The sequence below is a fragment of the Vigna umbellata genome, chromosome 2 (genome assembly GCF_029865625.1).
Source record: "Vigna umbellata cultivar VRB3 chromosome 2, Vumbellata_1.0, whole genome shotgun sequence".
Taxonomy (NCBI): Eukaryota; Viridiplantae; Streptophyta; class Magnoliopsida; order Fabales; family Fabaceae; genus Vigna; species Vigna umbellata.
Genome location: NC_142166.1, coordinates 8,792,690 through 8,810,637, shown reverse-complemented (window position 1 = coordinate 8,810,637; position 17,948 = coordinate 8,792,690). Strand labels below are relative to the sequence as shown.

General features: G+C 33.9%; 2 protein-coding genes and 1 non-coding gene across 4 annotated transcripts; all 3 read right to left on the bottom strand.

Moving 5' to 3' along the window:
- Positions 1-305: 305 nt before the first annotated feature.
- TRNAT-AGU (transfer RNA threonine (anticodon AGU)) lies at positions 306-379 on the bottom strand. The gene has a single exon. It is a non-coding gene; the product is annotated as a tRNA-Thr (tRNA).
- A 955-nt stretch (positions 380-1,334) lies between these two features.
- On the bottom strand, positions 1,335-12,654 carry LOC124834911 (nucleoporin-like protein). Of its 2 annotated transcripts, XM_088106001.1 has the most exons (8): positions 12,288-12,654; positions 9,209-9,264; positions 8,173-8,339; positions 7,222-7,417; positions 5,795-6,097; positions 5,628-5,705; positions 3,019-3,630; positions 1,335-2,016 (listed from the first exon to the last, which is right to left on the bottom strand). In XM_088106001.1, exons 1-8 carry the CDS (start codon positions 12,547-12,549, stop codon positions 1,573-1,575), a joined length of 2,118 nt encoding a protein of 705 aa, XP_087962127.1. In that variant the 5' UTR covers positions 12,550-12,654; the 3' UTR covers positions 1,335-1,572. The 2 variants fall into 2 exon arrangements, with proteins under 2 accessions (XP_087962127.1, XP_087962128.1); XM_088106002.1 differs by lacking the exon at positions 9,209-9,264 and having other exon boundaries at positions 12,288-12,428.
- A 1,466-nt stretch (positions 12,655-14,120) lies between these two features.
- On the bottom strand, positions 14,121-17,045 carry LOC124819883 (EIN3-binding F-box protein 1-like). The gene is made up of 2 exons (XM_047291489.2): positions 16,529-17,045; positions 14,121-16,373 (listed from the first exon to the last, which is right to left on the bottom strand). Exons 1-2 carry the CDS (start codon positions 16,551-16,553, stop codon positions 14,443-14,445), a joined length of 1,956 nt encoding a protein of 651 aa, XP_047147445.1. The 5' UTR covers positions 16,554-17,045; the 3' UTR covers positions 14,121-14,442.
- Between the last annotated feature and the right edge of the window lie 903 nt (positions 17,046-17,948).

The following is a 17,948-nucleotide window of genomic DNA, read 5'->3' as shown; positions in this document are numbered from 1 at the left end:
AGTATGTTTTTTTAAAATATAAATTTATTTGATAATGGTATTATTCTTGTTCAAATTTTAATTTGAACATAAGTAACCATGAGCATACAAAATCATGATTTAATGGTATGATTAACACATAAATATATTAACGTTTTATAATTCAAGTTAAAATATTAATTTGGGCAGTTTCACTCTGCACCTCTAATTTGTTCTTGATTGGGCTAAGCCCATACTAAAGGTGAGCGAATCTAATAGTGGCCATTTCGTAATTTGAAAATGCTGCATAAAATAAATGCCAAACGAAAAACATCAAAAAGTAAAGCTGCTTTCATTGAGAGTCGAACTCAAGACCTCCCGCTTACTAAACGGGTGCTCTAACCAACTGAGCTATGAAAGCACTTGTTGAATAACGTAAATATTATATATTTATAATGTTATTTATGGATGATAAGAAAACTGCTGACATTGTGTCATTCATACACGAATAGTTAAGGACATAAGAATTGAAAACTGTGGTAGGAACAAATACAGAACTAAAGCATATAATTTTCACCACTTAAAGGTTCAAACAAGTCTATATGTCAAAATTCTAAAGATCTTGAAGGAAAAACATTTTTTCTCATATCATAAAGATCGTTTATTTGCTTTTCCTTTTAACAAATTTCACATATTCTCAGTTTTTCAAAGCCTTTAGAAATCAATTTACTTAACTTAAGCACGTGTGTGTTCAGTCTTTGTATACCACAACCAGAAATCTTCTTCTTTTGTTTATCAAGCATGTTATGGTAAATACTTCGTTACTAAAAAAATATGATTATGTGATTATGAGTTGTGTTAATTGCTTGTCTATTCAATTGTATTATGAATATGGGATTAGTAATAAGAACCAGAATCACCTTTACATTATCTTCTAGAGATGCGCATGACGAGACCACAAAGGCATCTCTATCTAGTTGAATTACATTATACCACATTTGTAGTGTTGGAAGATAGAATAGTAAACTATTTTTGTTTGTTTTTCATTTTTTTCTGGAAACATACATCCTACTTCTTAAATAACTATTGAGATACATATAGCTACCAAATTCCTTTTAATTGTGAACCAAAAATTAATTAATCATGTTTACTACTACTCCTACATATATCCGGCACAACGAAAATTCTATATTTCACTTACAAAAGCAGTATTGTTATAATATGACATTCATATTAATCTACCTATCACTGAAGTTAACTTCTAACCCAAGATTCGGGAACGCCATTTATGGCTTTAGCTTCCTAGAGAAAATTCAAGACTGTTGATAACAATTGTGTGCAGGTCCAGATTTGTATGATCTGTGAACACAAGCCTCTAAAATTATAGAGATATCAAATAGCCAAAATTTCCTAGTATTCCATTAAGTTGTGACAGTGAAATAAGGACAAAAAAAAAAAGGTACACGAGACTGAGGAAAGGACCGCATAAACCACACAATTCCGTTTCAAAACGGCTTTCATTTTACTCATTTTCTCATAAAGAACAAAAGAAAAGAAAACGTACTCTGAAGTACAGATATATTTCGGACAGTTTTGGAAGTTTTGCCGTTAGATTTAGCAGCTGACAGCGTTGTTTTTAAAGCTGAATGATAAATTTGTCTTCTTTGTTGAACCAAAGTTAAACTTCGGGTCACCAGCTTCATTCTGAACAGTAGTATTGCTTGTGGAAGGGAAGCAAAAAACTATGGCCGGACACTTTTTCAAACCAAAACTATAGGACAGCTCAGTAGATCCTTCTTTTAATTGGTGCTGATCCCCAGCAGAAAACAAAGGCATGATGGATGGAGTTGGTGGCTCAGAGAATACAGAAGAGGAAGTTGAAACAGGAAAGGTAAATCCAGAGCCGTTATCGGATGCTACTGTCCATCTTGATTCGGGCTTCTTAATAGCAATAGGAGGTAAAACTGGCTTAATGGTGGCAGGGTTAGTGGGAGCCTGCTTTTCTTGATTTACACCATAAGGATGGCCTCCCCTTGGGAGATTCAGTTTCGTAGCATCCTGCAAAGTTAGCACCTCAGTACATTTAGTTCTCATTATTAGCAACCAATAATTAATGTAGCATGATGAGTATAAAAAAAATTACAGGGTTTAAAACAATCAATAAATTGACTACTCGAAATTCGGCTTCTCGCATCATCGCCTATGTGGTAGGAACTTGTGTTAAAACAGAGAAAGAAGCGACTAAGTCTAACTACTTACAAAAGAGAAATCCTTAATCACATTTAAAGCTGGAGATAAAGAAAGTCCCACGGATTTTGAGGGTCTCCCTATTGATCCATCCTTAGATGTGGTCCCTGGCGAAGAGCAGTATCTCCAACTCTATACCTTTTAACAAGGAGGTGGGAGACTCGTGAATCCAAGAACAAGAAACCAAAATTCATTTCTAACCCACTCAACTGTCATCCCCTCAACCATGGCACCCAAAACCCTTCTGTGGTGCATCTCCAAAGATTCCTTTTCAGCAGTCACCCTATCACACCCTACCACATTTAGTTTATGTTCCTGTATTCGTGGCAACAATTCTCCAAGGTTTCTACCCATGACACAATTCCAGCTAGCGCATTGACCATCCAAAGCTCCCAAAATCAGGAGTTCTGATACCACTATACCAGATTATAGATACCAAAATATAATAGAAAAGAAAGAAATTCAGAGTAAATTCAGTATATTAGTGCTGAAATCTGACTCATTAGGATAATACAGTGCCTGAATATAGAAGACTGAAGATGATAAAAAATGTAAGACAAAATATCCTATGCAGTAAACCGTGCCTAGTTTTTCTCAAATGTCCAAGCCAATTCCACCCTACCGTCACATCACTCCACTAACAAATCATACGCATGCATCATTCTCTCACATTTCGAACCCACCTCAGCATTGGACCCTCCTACCCTCTCTCACATTTTTCAATAAGATTATCAACACAAATTTGGATAGTTAGACAGGAAAACCTTTTACAGCCAATATATAATTAGAGAAGAAAAATTGTGTAGTGCTTACATCATTTCCAAGTCTGGAGTTGCTGCTATTATAAGCATTCACATCAGGCACCAAAGTTTCTTCTTTTCTAACTTCCATAGATTTATCAGAACTATCCTTCAGTTGAGTACGAGCGTGGTAGTTTCCCTGGCTTTCATTCAATAAAGTAGATTTCTTTCCTTCAAGCCCATCAGATTTTTGAGGGCTAAAATCATTTAATTTATGCAAGACATTATCTTCATTTGAAAAGATAGTACTGAACTCAGTAGAAGATTCAGAGTTCCTCCATTTTGGTGCCTGCTTCAGCTCAGCAAATTTCTCTTTAGGTGTGGGAATGTTTCTATCAATATGGTCTAATATTTTCTTAGCCATCAAACTGGAATGCATGTGTACTGTTGGAACACCCACTGGAAAGACCAGTGGCTTATGAGTGGAGCCTGTCCCAACAGTTTCTATGCTCTTTGCAACAGGAGTGAAACTATCAACACCAGAACTTTCCCTGTGTGAAGGACCATTCAGAGATGAATAAACTGGTTTTCTTGAAGAAGATTGTGCACCAACCCTATGCCTAGTCCGACGAATAGGTCCAACAGATCCATATCCACTTTCTGATCCTCCAGCTTTAGATTTATCCTGAGTTTAACATAATTAAAGCAGGAGCCAAAAGAAAGAAAAAAAAATCCTAGTTTAAAAAACAATCCAAAGAAATAAATTTCAGAAATAAAATTCAAATGACAGAAAATTAAAAAAAAAAATAAGCTCAACCACAGATTAAGAATTTAGTGTCAAACAACCTTTATAAAACAGGGTAAAATAGAATGCATAAGAATAATGCATTACTTCTATGGCCATTCTGAATTCTAAATTAGAAAAATAGAAGTTACAAAAGCAAAGATTTGGAAATTTGGCTAGTATAATAAAAAAAAATTGTTACAAATCGATAGTAAAATGTGAAAAAAGAAATAAATAAATTATTGTAAAATTGTTAAAGATATTATTTGATTATTGTTAGAAATTCCACATTGATAAATATGACTTATGTGACTCGTGCTACCATTGCCATGAAGCATAGTAATTCAATTCTAAAACTCTTGTGAAGACCACAAGGACGCAATTGTACGGAACTTAAAGTATGTCAAAAATGTTCTTGGCAAAGGCCTTATTTATGAAGATAATGGAGATACTCAAATTGTTTCAGTATTATGACATTGATTGGGCAGGGTCACCAAGCGATAGAGGCTCCACTTCAAGGTACTTTGTTCTAGTTGGAGATAACTTAATATCATGGAAAAGTAAAAAACAAAATGTTGGTGCATTACCAAGTATAGAAACAAAATACAAGGCACTGGCATTAGTCACTTGGGAGCTCATATGGCTAAAATGACTCCTCTAAGACCCTAAACTTAAAAACTAAAATCCCAAATGCACCCCATATGGGAAAACCAAAAAGCACTACACATTGCCTCCAATCTTGTCTTTCAAAATAGTACGAAACATATTGAGGTAAATTGTCATTTCTAAAGAGAAAAGCTAAAGTCTAGAGTTCAACTCTAGTGAACAATTGGCAGACATATTCACCACCAAGACTCCAAGAGGACCAAGGATCGATAATGTTTGCAGCAAGCTGAACAGTTGACTTGCATGCTCTGGCTTAAGGGAGAGTGTTATAATTATAGAAATAAGACAAATCTTTCATAATCAAGAATATATTCTTCATAATCTTTTAGAATCAGGAATATCTAGGATTGTTTTTATTTATTCCTGTATCACATCTTTATTATTAGAACATATATCATCTATTGATTAGATTGACTTTGTCTTCTCCCTATAAATAAATGTTATCTCCAAAAACACGTGGTTTCAGCCCAATGACTCTATTTCCTATAGTTTAACAATTATGTTGAATATATGATTTGAAAGAAAGAAGCAAATTAGAGATTGACTGTTACTTTAACATTTAGAAAGTCATGTCCAGAAAATATTTAGTAGCTTTGTAATTATTTACTTTGTCAACTTCAACAACCAATTGGCTCATATGTTTACAAAGTCTCTCGAGGGATCTTGTGCTGATGACATTTGGAACAAGCTTAACATGTATGATAAATATGCTCCAACTTGAGGGTAGTGTTGAAGATATAATTTGATTATGTTAGAGATATGATTTGATCACATTAAATAGAGGGACATGGTATGATTTAATAGGGAAATATCTTGCCAAATATTTCTCAATATTATATATTGATTTTGTTTTGTATTATTGGTCTCTTCTTCATTTAAATAAGAATACTCGTTTGTACACAATACACAGAATTAATCTTATTTCTTCTAAATCTCTTTCTTCTCAACACAGCAACATAGCAATACCGTCCTCCGTGACTTGTATTATTATCACTAATATTTTCAACAAATATCATTATTTAAATGTATGCATGTTTATATCCATAATATCTTAAAGTACTGAACAAGAACAGGTACAAAGATACAGCAGAGCATAAAAAAATATCACAGGACACAAAGGCATCAAGAGAGTGATTTACATTTTCAGTGATTTGCAGACTGTAAAGAGAATTGACACACTACAAATTACAAGTGATATGCAATCATGAAAGGATCATTATAGTGAAAGGTACCTGTAGATACATAGCAGTCTTTGATTGAAGGATGGGAGTTGATGAAATGTGGTTGTTTTCTCCTTGCATGTGAATGAACTGGTGAAGAAAAACAGAGAAAAAAAAATATTACAAGTAGGGATTCAACTAGAAGGATTGAAATATAAGAAAACAAAAAACAAAAGTACCTTTGATTTGGACTTTGTCAAAAGAGTTCTAGAATAAGGAGTACGGGGGAAATTATGAAGTCCATATCTTCTCTGACTTTGCGGTGTTATGTAAGCATCCTGCACCACAGAACCTGGCCAACATGTTGACGACTTCTTTGATGGTGCTGGATCATATGGTTTTATTGCACCTTCAACACCATGCAACACCGTGTTTTCAACAACATGAATCGTGTTCTTAGAACTTGGACCTGCCTCTGATACACGAGAATTCATGTAAGCTCTAGCAATCTCTATTGGTGAAGCACCAATTTCATCCTGAACCTGGACAATTGTTAACTTGACTATCTTAGAAAAGTAAAATTATGCCTGACCCAAAAAGGCGTGTTCTACATCCTAAGATGATTCAATATTTAGGTAACAGTAAAACTCCATATTCACTTTTGAAACAGAAATTTAAAGAACTATGCATGCAAATGTTTAGGAAAAGAATTTAATTCGTCTCAAACAAATTCCATAGTGGGACTGGATCAGAATTAGAGAAATGAAATAGAAGTTTTGCTATTGATATTTCCTCCATCCCTAGACCAGTAGAAAGATACAACAGCGATGGAGATGAAGAATATATGGAAAGTGTAACCCTCATAAAATAAGCATTCATACATTAGCTGAATAGGTTGTAAGTATAATGTTGTAAGGTGTTTGCATAGATTGACTGAGAATTTGAATAATGATGGCAAAAAGGGAACATCATTAATGTCGTCTAGCCTCAAGAACTAAAAATAGCATTTCAGAAAATCAGAGGACATAAAAATGAAAATCTTTATTTGGAAGACCAAAAGAAACTGTGTCCCTAATTTGGAAAACTAAAACCATATTTAAGTCTAAATTTTCAAAAAACTATGTCACTCAATTAAATCTACATAGCAAATGCTGAGTAGACCACAATTTGCTACATCATCAACATCACTAACGTCATCTAATCCCAAAGACTAAAATTAGAATGTTGCAATATCGAAGGGCTAAAATTTGAAATTTTAACTGCATAACAAAAAAGTTGGTGTCTCCAATTTAGAGGACTAAACATATTTAAGCCTTTAAAATATTAACAGGCGACGTATACATAGGTATAGATAGCAGTTAACAAGAGGGTAAATAAAATAAGCATTACCCATGGGTATCTATTAAAGGAATCCATTTTGTATTCATTCCAAATTTTATCCATGGAAATCTGCATGCACAAACCTTTTTTGTAATAGGACCCAATAGGAGCATTCATCTTGATTAGGACTATATCTTATTTGTGGTTAATGTTGATTTTAATATATAGAACCTTGTCTGGATTTTCAAGACACAATTCATTGCTAAAAAGATTTCAAGTCTAGGCAAAGAGATTGATCATAATCTAGAAGTAAAAGTGAATGATTTAAACAAGTTGCACTACTCACTTTTGACACAAGAGGTGTTGAGGTTCCCCATATAGCTCCAGCTGACTCTTCATTCCTTTGTTCATTTGAAACATTCGGAGGTCCGTGCTCAGCATCTTTGCTAGAAGTCAAACTTGTATTTTCCTTACCTTGTTCAACATTACAAAGGTCCATTACCCTTGAATTTATCACTGCCACTAAACGATCAAATTCATCTCTACATGAGGAGATTAAAGATTGTTAGGCATGGTACATCCATAGTCCATGGAATACCAAAAAAAAAATACTTCCTTCACTAAGGGAAAGCTTGGAAGGGAAAGACTGCGAGAATAAATTTCCACTTTTTTAATTAAATATTCTTTTGTTTAAAAAAAACTAAAATGGGATAGAATGAAAGATTACCATGTAACCTTCTAATTAATGTTTATTACTATTTATAAACATTTTACAATATTCTACAGTCTCTACTCAATTAAAAAGTAAAAAATTAAACCTCCACTTCTACTAGGAACCAAGAAGTGAAAAATAATATATATATATATATATATATATATATATATATATATATAATATGAGAGAATTTTTGTAACAAATTTAATCCTAACTCATCGGCCCAAAATGCTTAATAATCCCTAGCTTCACCAAATAGGAAACACGTTTGCTAATAACATACCAATGCATCCTAACAGTATCCAAATGTGGCATGTTTTGGTTCTCTCTGACATTCCCATATCAAATGTAAAGAGAAATATAAATTAATTAATCAACTAAAAAATGGTAACGATGAAAATTTTTTACTTCAACAGCCAAAGAAAAACACTTATTACTGTTGACGAAGGATGAAAATAAAGGTCCAGAATATTGGGACAAATAATTTGAAGTACAACATGAATAACTTTCACAGTGAAATAAGGAGTGAGTAATTCAAGCAAGGAAAAAGAAATTTAATTTTTAAAAATTAAACTAATGTACCTAGAGAATTTCTTCCCTTTGACCAACTGCTCAATATCAGAAAACCCGTCTTTATCAGATTTCTCTACTTTTTCATGTTGTCTGGAAACAGCCAAATCTAAACTGCTTTTCAGTTTACCACTGATGTCATTAGAACTGGCAATTTCAGATGATTTGGACGCCAAAAGCTTCAAAATAATAACCATAATCAACAATAAAAATATGGAGGTGATAAAAAGGAATAAAATGCAGTAACATCCTACTACACTACAAAATGGATATTTAAGATACAAAACCCACATTATGAGCAGTGACACTCAGTACAGAAATAGCTGAGTGAGACGAACAAAATTGTTTAATCATTTTAATTGAAAAGAGATTCATATAAAGAAATCTAAGGTTTATGATGTAGAGAAAAAGAAAAATGATTACCTATATATAAGGTAAAATTCAGATAAGCAACAATTAATCACATGACAGGAATGAATAGAAGGGTGTACAGATTTGGAATGATGAAAGAGACCATCTGCCTGAATGGAGAAAAAAATTAAGGTATAAAAGATTTTGAAAGTTAAATTGAATTGAAAAGGTTGGAAAGAAAATTGAGGCTTGCTTCTTCAAGTCAACTTGTCTCTTCTTTTCCACATCAACGAAATAAGAGAAAATGTATCTTTATTTATATTCTTTCTCTCCTTTCATTTATTCCTCTCAATTTTTCCTCAAACAAGCAGAATGCAAAAAGCAAGAGACTAATTAAAATGAACACAGATTAAAAAACTGGTAATGAGTTTTTGAATTAGAATTTGGTTTCAGTTCCTTTTGCTTATTTACAGAGACCAAAGGTTATAGGATTTTACAACTTTTCATGTAATAATTTCAACTTCTTTAGCTTTATATAGTTTTAGGATTTAGAAAATGTCCAAGCAAACAAAGTATATAGTTTTGGTTGGTAAATTTTTGTGGCTGAACTTCATAAAAATTTCTAGACAGACTGGGTAAATCTGCTAAAAATTAGAAGCATTTTTTCTAGTTTCAGAGAAGTGTAAACGTTTCTTACATGTAGATTACTTCTGTGCGAACCATCTTCATGACTGTCACCAGTTTTCCATACATCTATTGACAGTGAAAAATTTTATCCGAAAGTTAAGTGAATCACCATATTCTACATTAATCAGAAAATTATATTATATATGAAACAAATAAGAAGAATAGGCAGCAGAATTAATTCCCATTAAAAGGGCTCATTGCGTCCACAAGCTGAAAGCACAAGCGACAGCAAATAAATATTCAACATTTGTCAAGCATAAGATGATTTACAGTGAACACATAGAAGATAGAACCTAAATATAGACAGAATGAAGGATAATATACTTGGGAAATTGAGAATTTAGAAGGTTCAGGGGAACTAGAGAATAATTTCATTCAAGATATTATTACTCAATTGTCAAAGCTCAAATAGCAAGTTATGACAGGGAGAAAAGAGAAAAGTATAGAATACATGAGAGGAAAAATTTGTGACCATTAGTCAATCTTCTCTGATTTTACAATAAGGAGAAAGCCTTTACAGCTATACAGGGAACTACAAAAAATACTAAAATAAAATTAACTGTAGTTCGAAATGGTGATAATTTTCTGCATATCTAAAACTCTAGTAAAATAAAAAAGGAACACAGAATCCACAATCTTAAGATTAAAAAACGTAAGTCTTATCATGCTCCTAACTCCTCACAATCTTGAATCATCCAAAGGCCACCTGGAAAGAAATATGCAACCCATGTCCTCTTTGACAACCTTAATCCATTAGGTTCTTTACCAAGCATTTTAAATGCTCAAACAAAGCCCTTCCTGTTGCTAAAATACAAATACCAGATTTTACTTTGTCATTAACACGTCGAACAGCTGAATGAGATAATAGATACCCACTCACCAATCTCCAGAACTTTAAACATTTACTAAACATGAAGTAACCGGGATTAGGAATAATAACAATGTACTTCCAATAATAATATTGAGCTTCAATAAATGTCACTCCAATAAAAATATATATATTTGGACGAAATGAGAAAGTATACTTTAAGTAGCTTAGTAGTTTCACAGATATCGACACTTACATAGTAATTGGTTGAAGGGAAATGGAAGGCAGGACAGTTGTATGGTTTAATTTTTAGGAAGAGAGCAGAAATTAGGAAAATTCCTCCCGGTCTAATTTCTGCTCTCCTCGAATATTGAAGGATTTGGAGGAGAGGGGAAGGGTATTTGAAACAAGTCAACAATAATGACTAAAATATAACTATCAATGCTTTGGATTTTAAAGTTATAAGTTATAAGGTTATCAAACTTGAGAGTTTACTTAAACTCGTGAAACTCAACTCGTAAACTCGTAAGAGTTTACTTCAAATGAAAAAATATTATATAAATAATATCTTAATTCAAATAAGTCTACAAAATTATATAACTAAATAAATAAAATTTATAGATATATTTTTCATAAAAATAAATATTGTAAAACATAAATACTTGGATTATTGTCATTAATTTTGATGCATTTCATTAAGGAGGTGAGGCGATGGCATGACCATGGAGAGAGATAGAGGGACGCGAGAGATAGTGACAATCAGGTCATGAAACCCTAAACCCCAAAAGACCTCGTTTTTTTTTAATTTTCCCCCTTTCAAGCTCGCAAAATCGTTCCAAATTCGCGATTCTACACGATCCTACCGATTTCACAGTCGATTTTACCGAGTTTACGCAGAAAAGAGTTTACTTCCGAGTTAACTCAGAAGTCATGTATGGGAACATAAACTCGTGCGAGTTTACGAGTTAATTCGAGAGTTTGATAACCATGTTATAAGTATAAAAAAGTATATCAATAGTTAAAACCCCTACGACCTCCCTCCTATGAACCGAACCAAACAGTCCCTATAGTTTAACTCAACAATCCTTTTGGTGAAAACAATAGAGATAAACATTAAATATTCAATTCTGTTATTAATTCAACGATCTTAAACTTTGCTTTAAGCATGGTTATCATCTGAGAACTATAGCTGTGCAGTGTCAGAGTTCATAGGAGAGACACCCAACCACTCCTCCAAGGGCAGTTGACGGCTGTGATGCAGCACACACTGCAGCCAAAATCAGAGCAACTACAGCAAGAAAACGCTGGAAGTTAAGTTTGTACCTAAAACCAGTATGATCAGTCAGGAGGTTTTTACGGTGCAAACTTGTAGAACTCTCAGCCTAATAAATCTAACGCATTTAGTGTTCATTCTTGCTCGCTTCTCGTTCCTCTCTGTTTTCTTTGCCCTAACACCTGCAACTTCTTCGTTTGTTCTGTTCTTGCCTTGTTACAGCTGCTCACAGACGACTTTCCAGTGAGTTTTCAGATATCCACAAGTTGGTTCTTCATTCCCTGGTGCTAATCCACCAGTTTCCAGTGAGTTTCCCAACCAATCTTCAGTGAGTTCAAAAACCCGTCTCTCTTTCTTCTCTGTTTGTTTTTCATAATGAATATGCTTTTAATAATAGGAATATTTCTTTATTTTTTAGCATTCCGCTATAACTATTTTGGGGCGACTGCTCCTTGAGTCTATTAACTACCATAGCTTTTTAAGTGAGTTAAGTGTGCTTCGTACCCTTTTTGCCACTAAAATTAAAATAAAACTGATATAGTTTTAAGGGTTGAACAATGGAGAGAAAGAACTATAATACGGCTAACAAATTAACAATTCTAAATTCAAACTCTATCATTCGACATCAAACAACGTATATCTGTCGAGGAAAAGAATAGCAGAATTAACAGCTCCTAGTAACCGTAACATATATACGCATCAACTCTGGAGCAAACCAAATCTGCCATTTAAATCGACTATAAGCACTCGCATTTTATTTTCTTTCTAATCACTACAGAGCGAATGCCCATGCTTGCAATAATGATTACTCGTTGATTAATTTTAAACTATTGGCAAAGAAACATAATCATATATTCTAACAGTTGCGGATGTTGCCACAAGCCAAACGTTAATTTGCTAATACAGATAACAGAAAGAAAAAAAATCAAAAATTTAAAACAAAAAACAAAACAGAGCAAAAGATTAAACGAGAGAAATACAGAGAGAAAAAACAAAAAGGAATGTAACCTTGATCATCAGCGGCAGAGGTAGGGCAAAGGATAGGAGAGGGAGGAGTCGGGGCGGAGAAGATGGAAGGGAGAAGACGAGTGGCTCCGCCGGCGATTAGGCGCAAGGCAGGATCGACGAGCTTCGAAATCCAACGCTGGCGCGTGGCCTCCGGCGGACGTGCGTAAGGGCTAGGAAGCGGCTTTCTCGGCGCTGGTTTTCGGAGCTTGCCACCGGCGCCTCTCTCCTCAGGCACCGACGGCGTGATTTGTTCAGGGGCCATGAGAGTGGCTGAATCGGCAACTGCGGAAAAGTTAAAAACGAAAAGCCAAGGTAAAGGCAAATACTGTAGCCGAAACGTATTTCCAACACTGCGCTCACTTTACTTGGGTCTACCAGGTAGCCGCGTACGTATGTATACTAATAAAGTCTTGAAGACTCGTCCACATGTGTCTTTTGTTTTCCACCTCAGTTCCAAATCTACAATCTATTATAATAAAAAGAAAGAAAAGCCACCTTTATTAAATGTATTTATGTATAAAAATATAATTTGATTTAAATTCAAATCAATGGAGTGTAAATATATTTAAATTGGTATTAAATATCAAGTTATTACTTAATATAAATAAATTATATAAACAAATTTTTAAACTCATTCATCACTGTTTTGTTAAGATATTTTAGAGGATGAAAAAAAAATATTAAATTATTTTAGTTCGATACTTAAATAATATGAAACTATTCAACGTGATAAAAATATTTTCAAATGATTATTTAATATAAATTAAATTTATAAAAAAGTTACTGTAAATACGATATAATATTTTATTATTAAGTTATCATTTAATATAATATGAATTAACTAGAAGATATCAATATTTAATGTTTTTAAATTTTGTTTACCACATTTTCTACGTATATTTGGTGGTTGAAGCGTGTATTTGGTGTGTTATGTACAATATGCCTATTCTTTGGATGTGTATGGACTTGTGGCTAATTTTCTTTATAGATTATTCCTATTATATTTTATAGATTTATCTAATTTGATTTTCTTTACAGAAATTGGGTGAGCATTTTAAGTATGTGTTCAGCGAATTACTAAATTTCATCGAATCAATTATGGTGTGTTTGCTTCCATGAATATATCATTACAACGGGACTCAATATTTTAGGTATTTGTTTCTAGTGATTTGCCTTAATTTGCGAATATAAATTTGAAGAATGGTAAAATTTCGTATGGGTGAAAGAGATTAGAGGAAAAAATAACAGTTCAGAATAGATCATTTTACATAAATTTCCACTTTTAATTCAACACGTTTACTTTTATTTGAATTTTAACTATGTGGTGAAATACTTTTAACTGTATTGCCATAGCTACATGCTTATTATAAATAATAATAATAATTATTATTATTATTATTAGTATTATTATTATAAAAACTACGCTACACAACGTTAAAATACGTATATTAATGTCAGCCTATACCATCACCGACCTTAATTTACTTGCAGTGTTACCCCTCGAGAAGATATTTCATAAACAAAATTTTGTAGTTCAGCGACCATGATAGACTTAAAATCGACGTTAATTTAATTTAACGTGAATTTAATGTCTCTTGATAAAATGTTTATTTTTGTAAATTTAATGTCTCGTAATAAAATGTTTATTTTTGTATTGAACATTAAAAGTCGAAAAATATCGATATACATTGATTTGGACATTAACTGTGAGGTAAAAAGTAGTGCAATTACAAAAATAACTATTAACCTTAATATCAAACTCGCCAGAAGATAGTTAAATGTTTAGTAAACTATAATTGACAATTAAGGTGTGATTAAAACTCAAACAAAAACTGTACGAAATCAAATTTTGGTTATTGTATTAGTAGTATGAATATATCTAACTAAAACATCTTAGTACAAAACAACCAGCAAGACAAAAAGAGAGTTTAACATATACAATGTACACTATCTATTTCCAGTGGCAGCCATCAACCAACCAGGACATAGTAAACTCAGGGGACCATAGCACAAAGGAAGTGGCCTCTAGTAGCAAGGCCAAAAGGGTTGTAACAAGCATTTCTGCACGGAAAATGCTTGAAAAAAGGGCTGAAGAAAGGGTCCGCCAAAGTTCCCTGGAAAACAACTATGACAATTGAATTGGTTCAGGCCATGATTAAGCCAGAATGTCACATCTCCACAACTTCTCCACTAGCAACTCAACTGTGTTGCAGCCAATTGAATTGCAATTCTGAAGATTCAATCCAACCAAGGTCTGGCCTAAATTTGTTAGGGAAGGTCCACTCTTGCAAGTTACACCAGAACAGTTTGACAAAGAAAGCACTTGCAGAGTAAGCCGATTGGCATTAGAAAGAACAGCTATTCCAGCATCAGTGATTGCACACTTTGACATGTCTAGATCCTTAAGCAGAAGGCAGTTATCTGCAATTGCAACCAAGCTTGAATCGGTAATCTTCCTGCATCCATCAAGATTTAGCAATTCAAGTGTTCCACCGTGTAGCCTGGTCAGTTCTGAAACTATGTTGTCTGACAAATTGCCGCAGCCAGCAAGGTTCACCTTTACCAACCCAGCCTCAGAATTCTGTACAAGAGGAAGAAGGCCAGCATCAGTAACACCATAAAGTCCAGTCAGATCAACGCGCTGAAGTTTGGGACACAATTTCCCAACCATAGTGAGGCTAGCATTTCCAACACCAGGGCAATTACGAATGGATAAATGTTGGAGAGACTCACAGGGAGAAAACATTGATACTTCCACATCTATATCTTTAATTCCTTTACACTTAAGAAGGGTGAGATACTTCAATGTTGTTTTGATGTTTGAAAGAGCACCAATAATCCCAAACTGGGTGATGCTGTTACACTCCTCCAACTGCAGGCTCTCGAGAGACCTTGCAGCTTTGCTAAATGCTACCAAGCCTTTATCAGACACTAAACAACACCTGCGCAGAAACATCTGCTTCAGGTGGATGCAACCTTTACCTATGGCTTCGATGCTTGCATCTGTTATCCCTCGACATGAGGAAACTGTAAGTGACATAAGCTTCTGCAGACCTTGAGCAACACCCATGACCCAAAACCCCCTTTCACTGACATTTTGAAGACTGGAGAGCACTAGATTTACAATTGCCTTTCCATAATGGCCAATGACAGCCAGAGAGAAATCTGTAATGTTTAAATCCTGAAGCTTTACCCTTGAAAGGTTATCAGCTGATGATAATAGACTTGATACTCCATGATCCCCAACAAGAGGACAATCCTTGATAGAGATGCACTTTAACTTGGGGCAAGACCTTGCTATAGCTTGCAACCCCTCGTTTCCAACCTCAGGACACGATTCAATGTTTAAGGTGGTCAAATTGGGGCAGCCCTTAGCTATTGCAATTAGACTTTTGTTGCTAATGTAGGGAGCCTGGCAGATGTCAAGCTTCTCCAACATATGGCACCCTTTTGCTATTTCGGACAGACCCTCATCCCCGATAGAAGAAACATTCCACAAAGAAAATGATCTAAGAGAAGGGCAGCCATGAGCAATTGCTGAGAGACCAACATCTGTGACACCGCGAGCAGAATTGCTTCCTCTGATAGACAGTTTTCCCAGTCCTCCACGGGCACTAGTCCCAACTGCAATTGCTGCAAGCCTCACATCAGTTGCCTTCTTCCCTTCCAAACACCGCGATAAATACCCATCATCTTCGATTACTAGATCCTCATCCACCGATGCCATTTCATCATCACAGGAAGCAGATCCCTCAGTCAGATTCTCAGACTTGTAAATTTCAGCTCTGCAGATACTGCTCATAAGCATGAGCCACCGCTTAGATACACAGGAACAAGAGCTCCTCTCTTTGCCACTAGAGAGCCGTCTGAAAATCTCAAAAAGACATTCATTAGGAAGAACTTCGATCGTAGGCTTTTGATCTTTCCTGAGCCGTGGAGTTTCAAAAACATCCGGGGCATTGATGCGAGCTCGTTTCTTAGGACTGCAGTAGTACCCATCCACACTTGAACCCAAAGTACACACGCGACCCAAATCAATGAGATTTTTTTGATAAAAGGAAGCTCCAGAATAGAGTTCATCATCACCTGTAAAACACATTAACACATGAAAACAACCCATCAAAAACACTACTTCCAAGAGCCAAAGAAACATTATTTATCTTACATGTAAGAAATTTAAGCCTTGCAAAACAGTAGCAAAACGATCAAAGAGTAGACATATTGCAATTTGCAACACTTACCACTATAATTGACAAGGGTAGGCATGATGAGTAGGGACAGCAAATCCACAGGGACAGGAATAGGAATGGGAGCAGCTGAAAATCCGAAGACCCAGAAAGAAGAAGAGAAACAGCGACAAGAACAGTGAGCAAGAGAAGGATCAAGAGCATTTGAGAGCAGCAACCCCACAGCGCAGGGCAAAAACGATGAACTGATGAAGAAGGAAGAATGTTTGGGAGAATCCAATGCAGGGAATGGTGTTTGTGTTGTGAGAGGAATGGGTGCAATCTAATATATACGTGTTGTGAAGAAATGGATTTATAATGGAAAAAGAAGAAAGATAGGTGTGGAGGAGATTGTAGAAAAGAAAAGAAGGTGCAAAGAAGTTTAATATTGGCAGAAATTGGTGTAGTGCAATGAATCATTCCCTGAAACCGGACATTCTCCGTACATCCACATACACCCTCTCATTCTAATACTAGTCCAAACCAACCACCTAAGCATGTGCCTTACTTATTCAAACACAATACTAGGCACGTGTTTTCCAGCCACTTTCTTCTCTATCTTCTTTGATGTCATCAACTGTTTTTTTTTTTATTGTTTTTATATTTTTTTCTTTTACTTACAAATTAGATGCAAATGATTATAATTAAAATTTTGTTTTTCCAGCAACATAATAAAGGCTGCTACCAAAGTTCATATAGATTATTAGAATGAAATTCTGATTCTAATGAAAAATAAATAAAAGCCCTTATAAAACTTTATTTAAGTTTTTTAAAACATGGCATTTTAGAATATAGAAACAATATATTTTGTTTAGATAAAATTATTTTCAATATAACTTTTTTTAATGTAGTAAATTTTAAAGGATAAAAAATATAAACACGATTTTAACGGTTTATAAGAGTTTTGTTTATTTAAAACTATATTTTCATTTTTTTTTCTATAACCTTCTACAAATTTTTCTCATTTTTTCTTAATGATATATATGCATTATGTGCACAAAAATATTTATACATATAATGAAATTTGTAAATAATATATTAACATATTTTCGCGCACATAAAATAAGAAAAAAAATTATTTTAATTTAATCAAATTACGGACTTGGATTGTTAACATTACTACTTTTTTTTTTGTGTGTGTAAATTATACAATGTGTTTGCTCAATCATTATTTTTTTTTCTCGACTTTCAACGCACAAAATGTTTCGTTCTCTCTAGCTATGGCTTTCTTTAAAGTCCTTAGTATAATATTGCTTTGGATTTTGCAGTTACAATATTCGTAAATCAGTTTTTAATGGGATCTTGATAATTTTAAAGGTTTGAAAAATAAAATAAAAATTATATTAAAATATTGTATTCTTATATTAAAAATAAACTATAGATTTTATAGCTTCCAAAAACTATACATATAATACAATATTTTTTAAATATTGAA

Bases quoted from the DNA above. Each gene is read 5' to 3' on its own strand.
- LOC124834911 (XM_088106001.1), bottom strand. From the start codon at position 12,549: ATGGCCCCTGAACAAATCACGCCGTCGGTGCCTGAGGAGAGAGGCGCC. The intron at 8,340-9,208 runs GTAAGAAACGTT...ATTATTTTGAAG, and splicing joins CGCACAGAAGTAATCTACAT to CTTTTGGCGTCCAAATCATC. The intron at 5,706-5,794 runs GTACTTTTGTTT...TTTCTTCACCAG, and splicing joins TGACAAAGTCCAAATCAAAG to TTCATTCACATGCAAGGAGA.
- LOC124819883 (XM_047291489.2), bottom strand. From the start codon at position 16,553: ATGCCTACCCTTGTCAATTATAGTG. The intron at 16,374-16,528 runs GTAAGTGTTGCA...TGTGTTTTACAG, and splicing joins TACCCTTGTCAATTATAGTG to GTGATGATGAACTCTATTCT.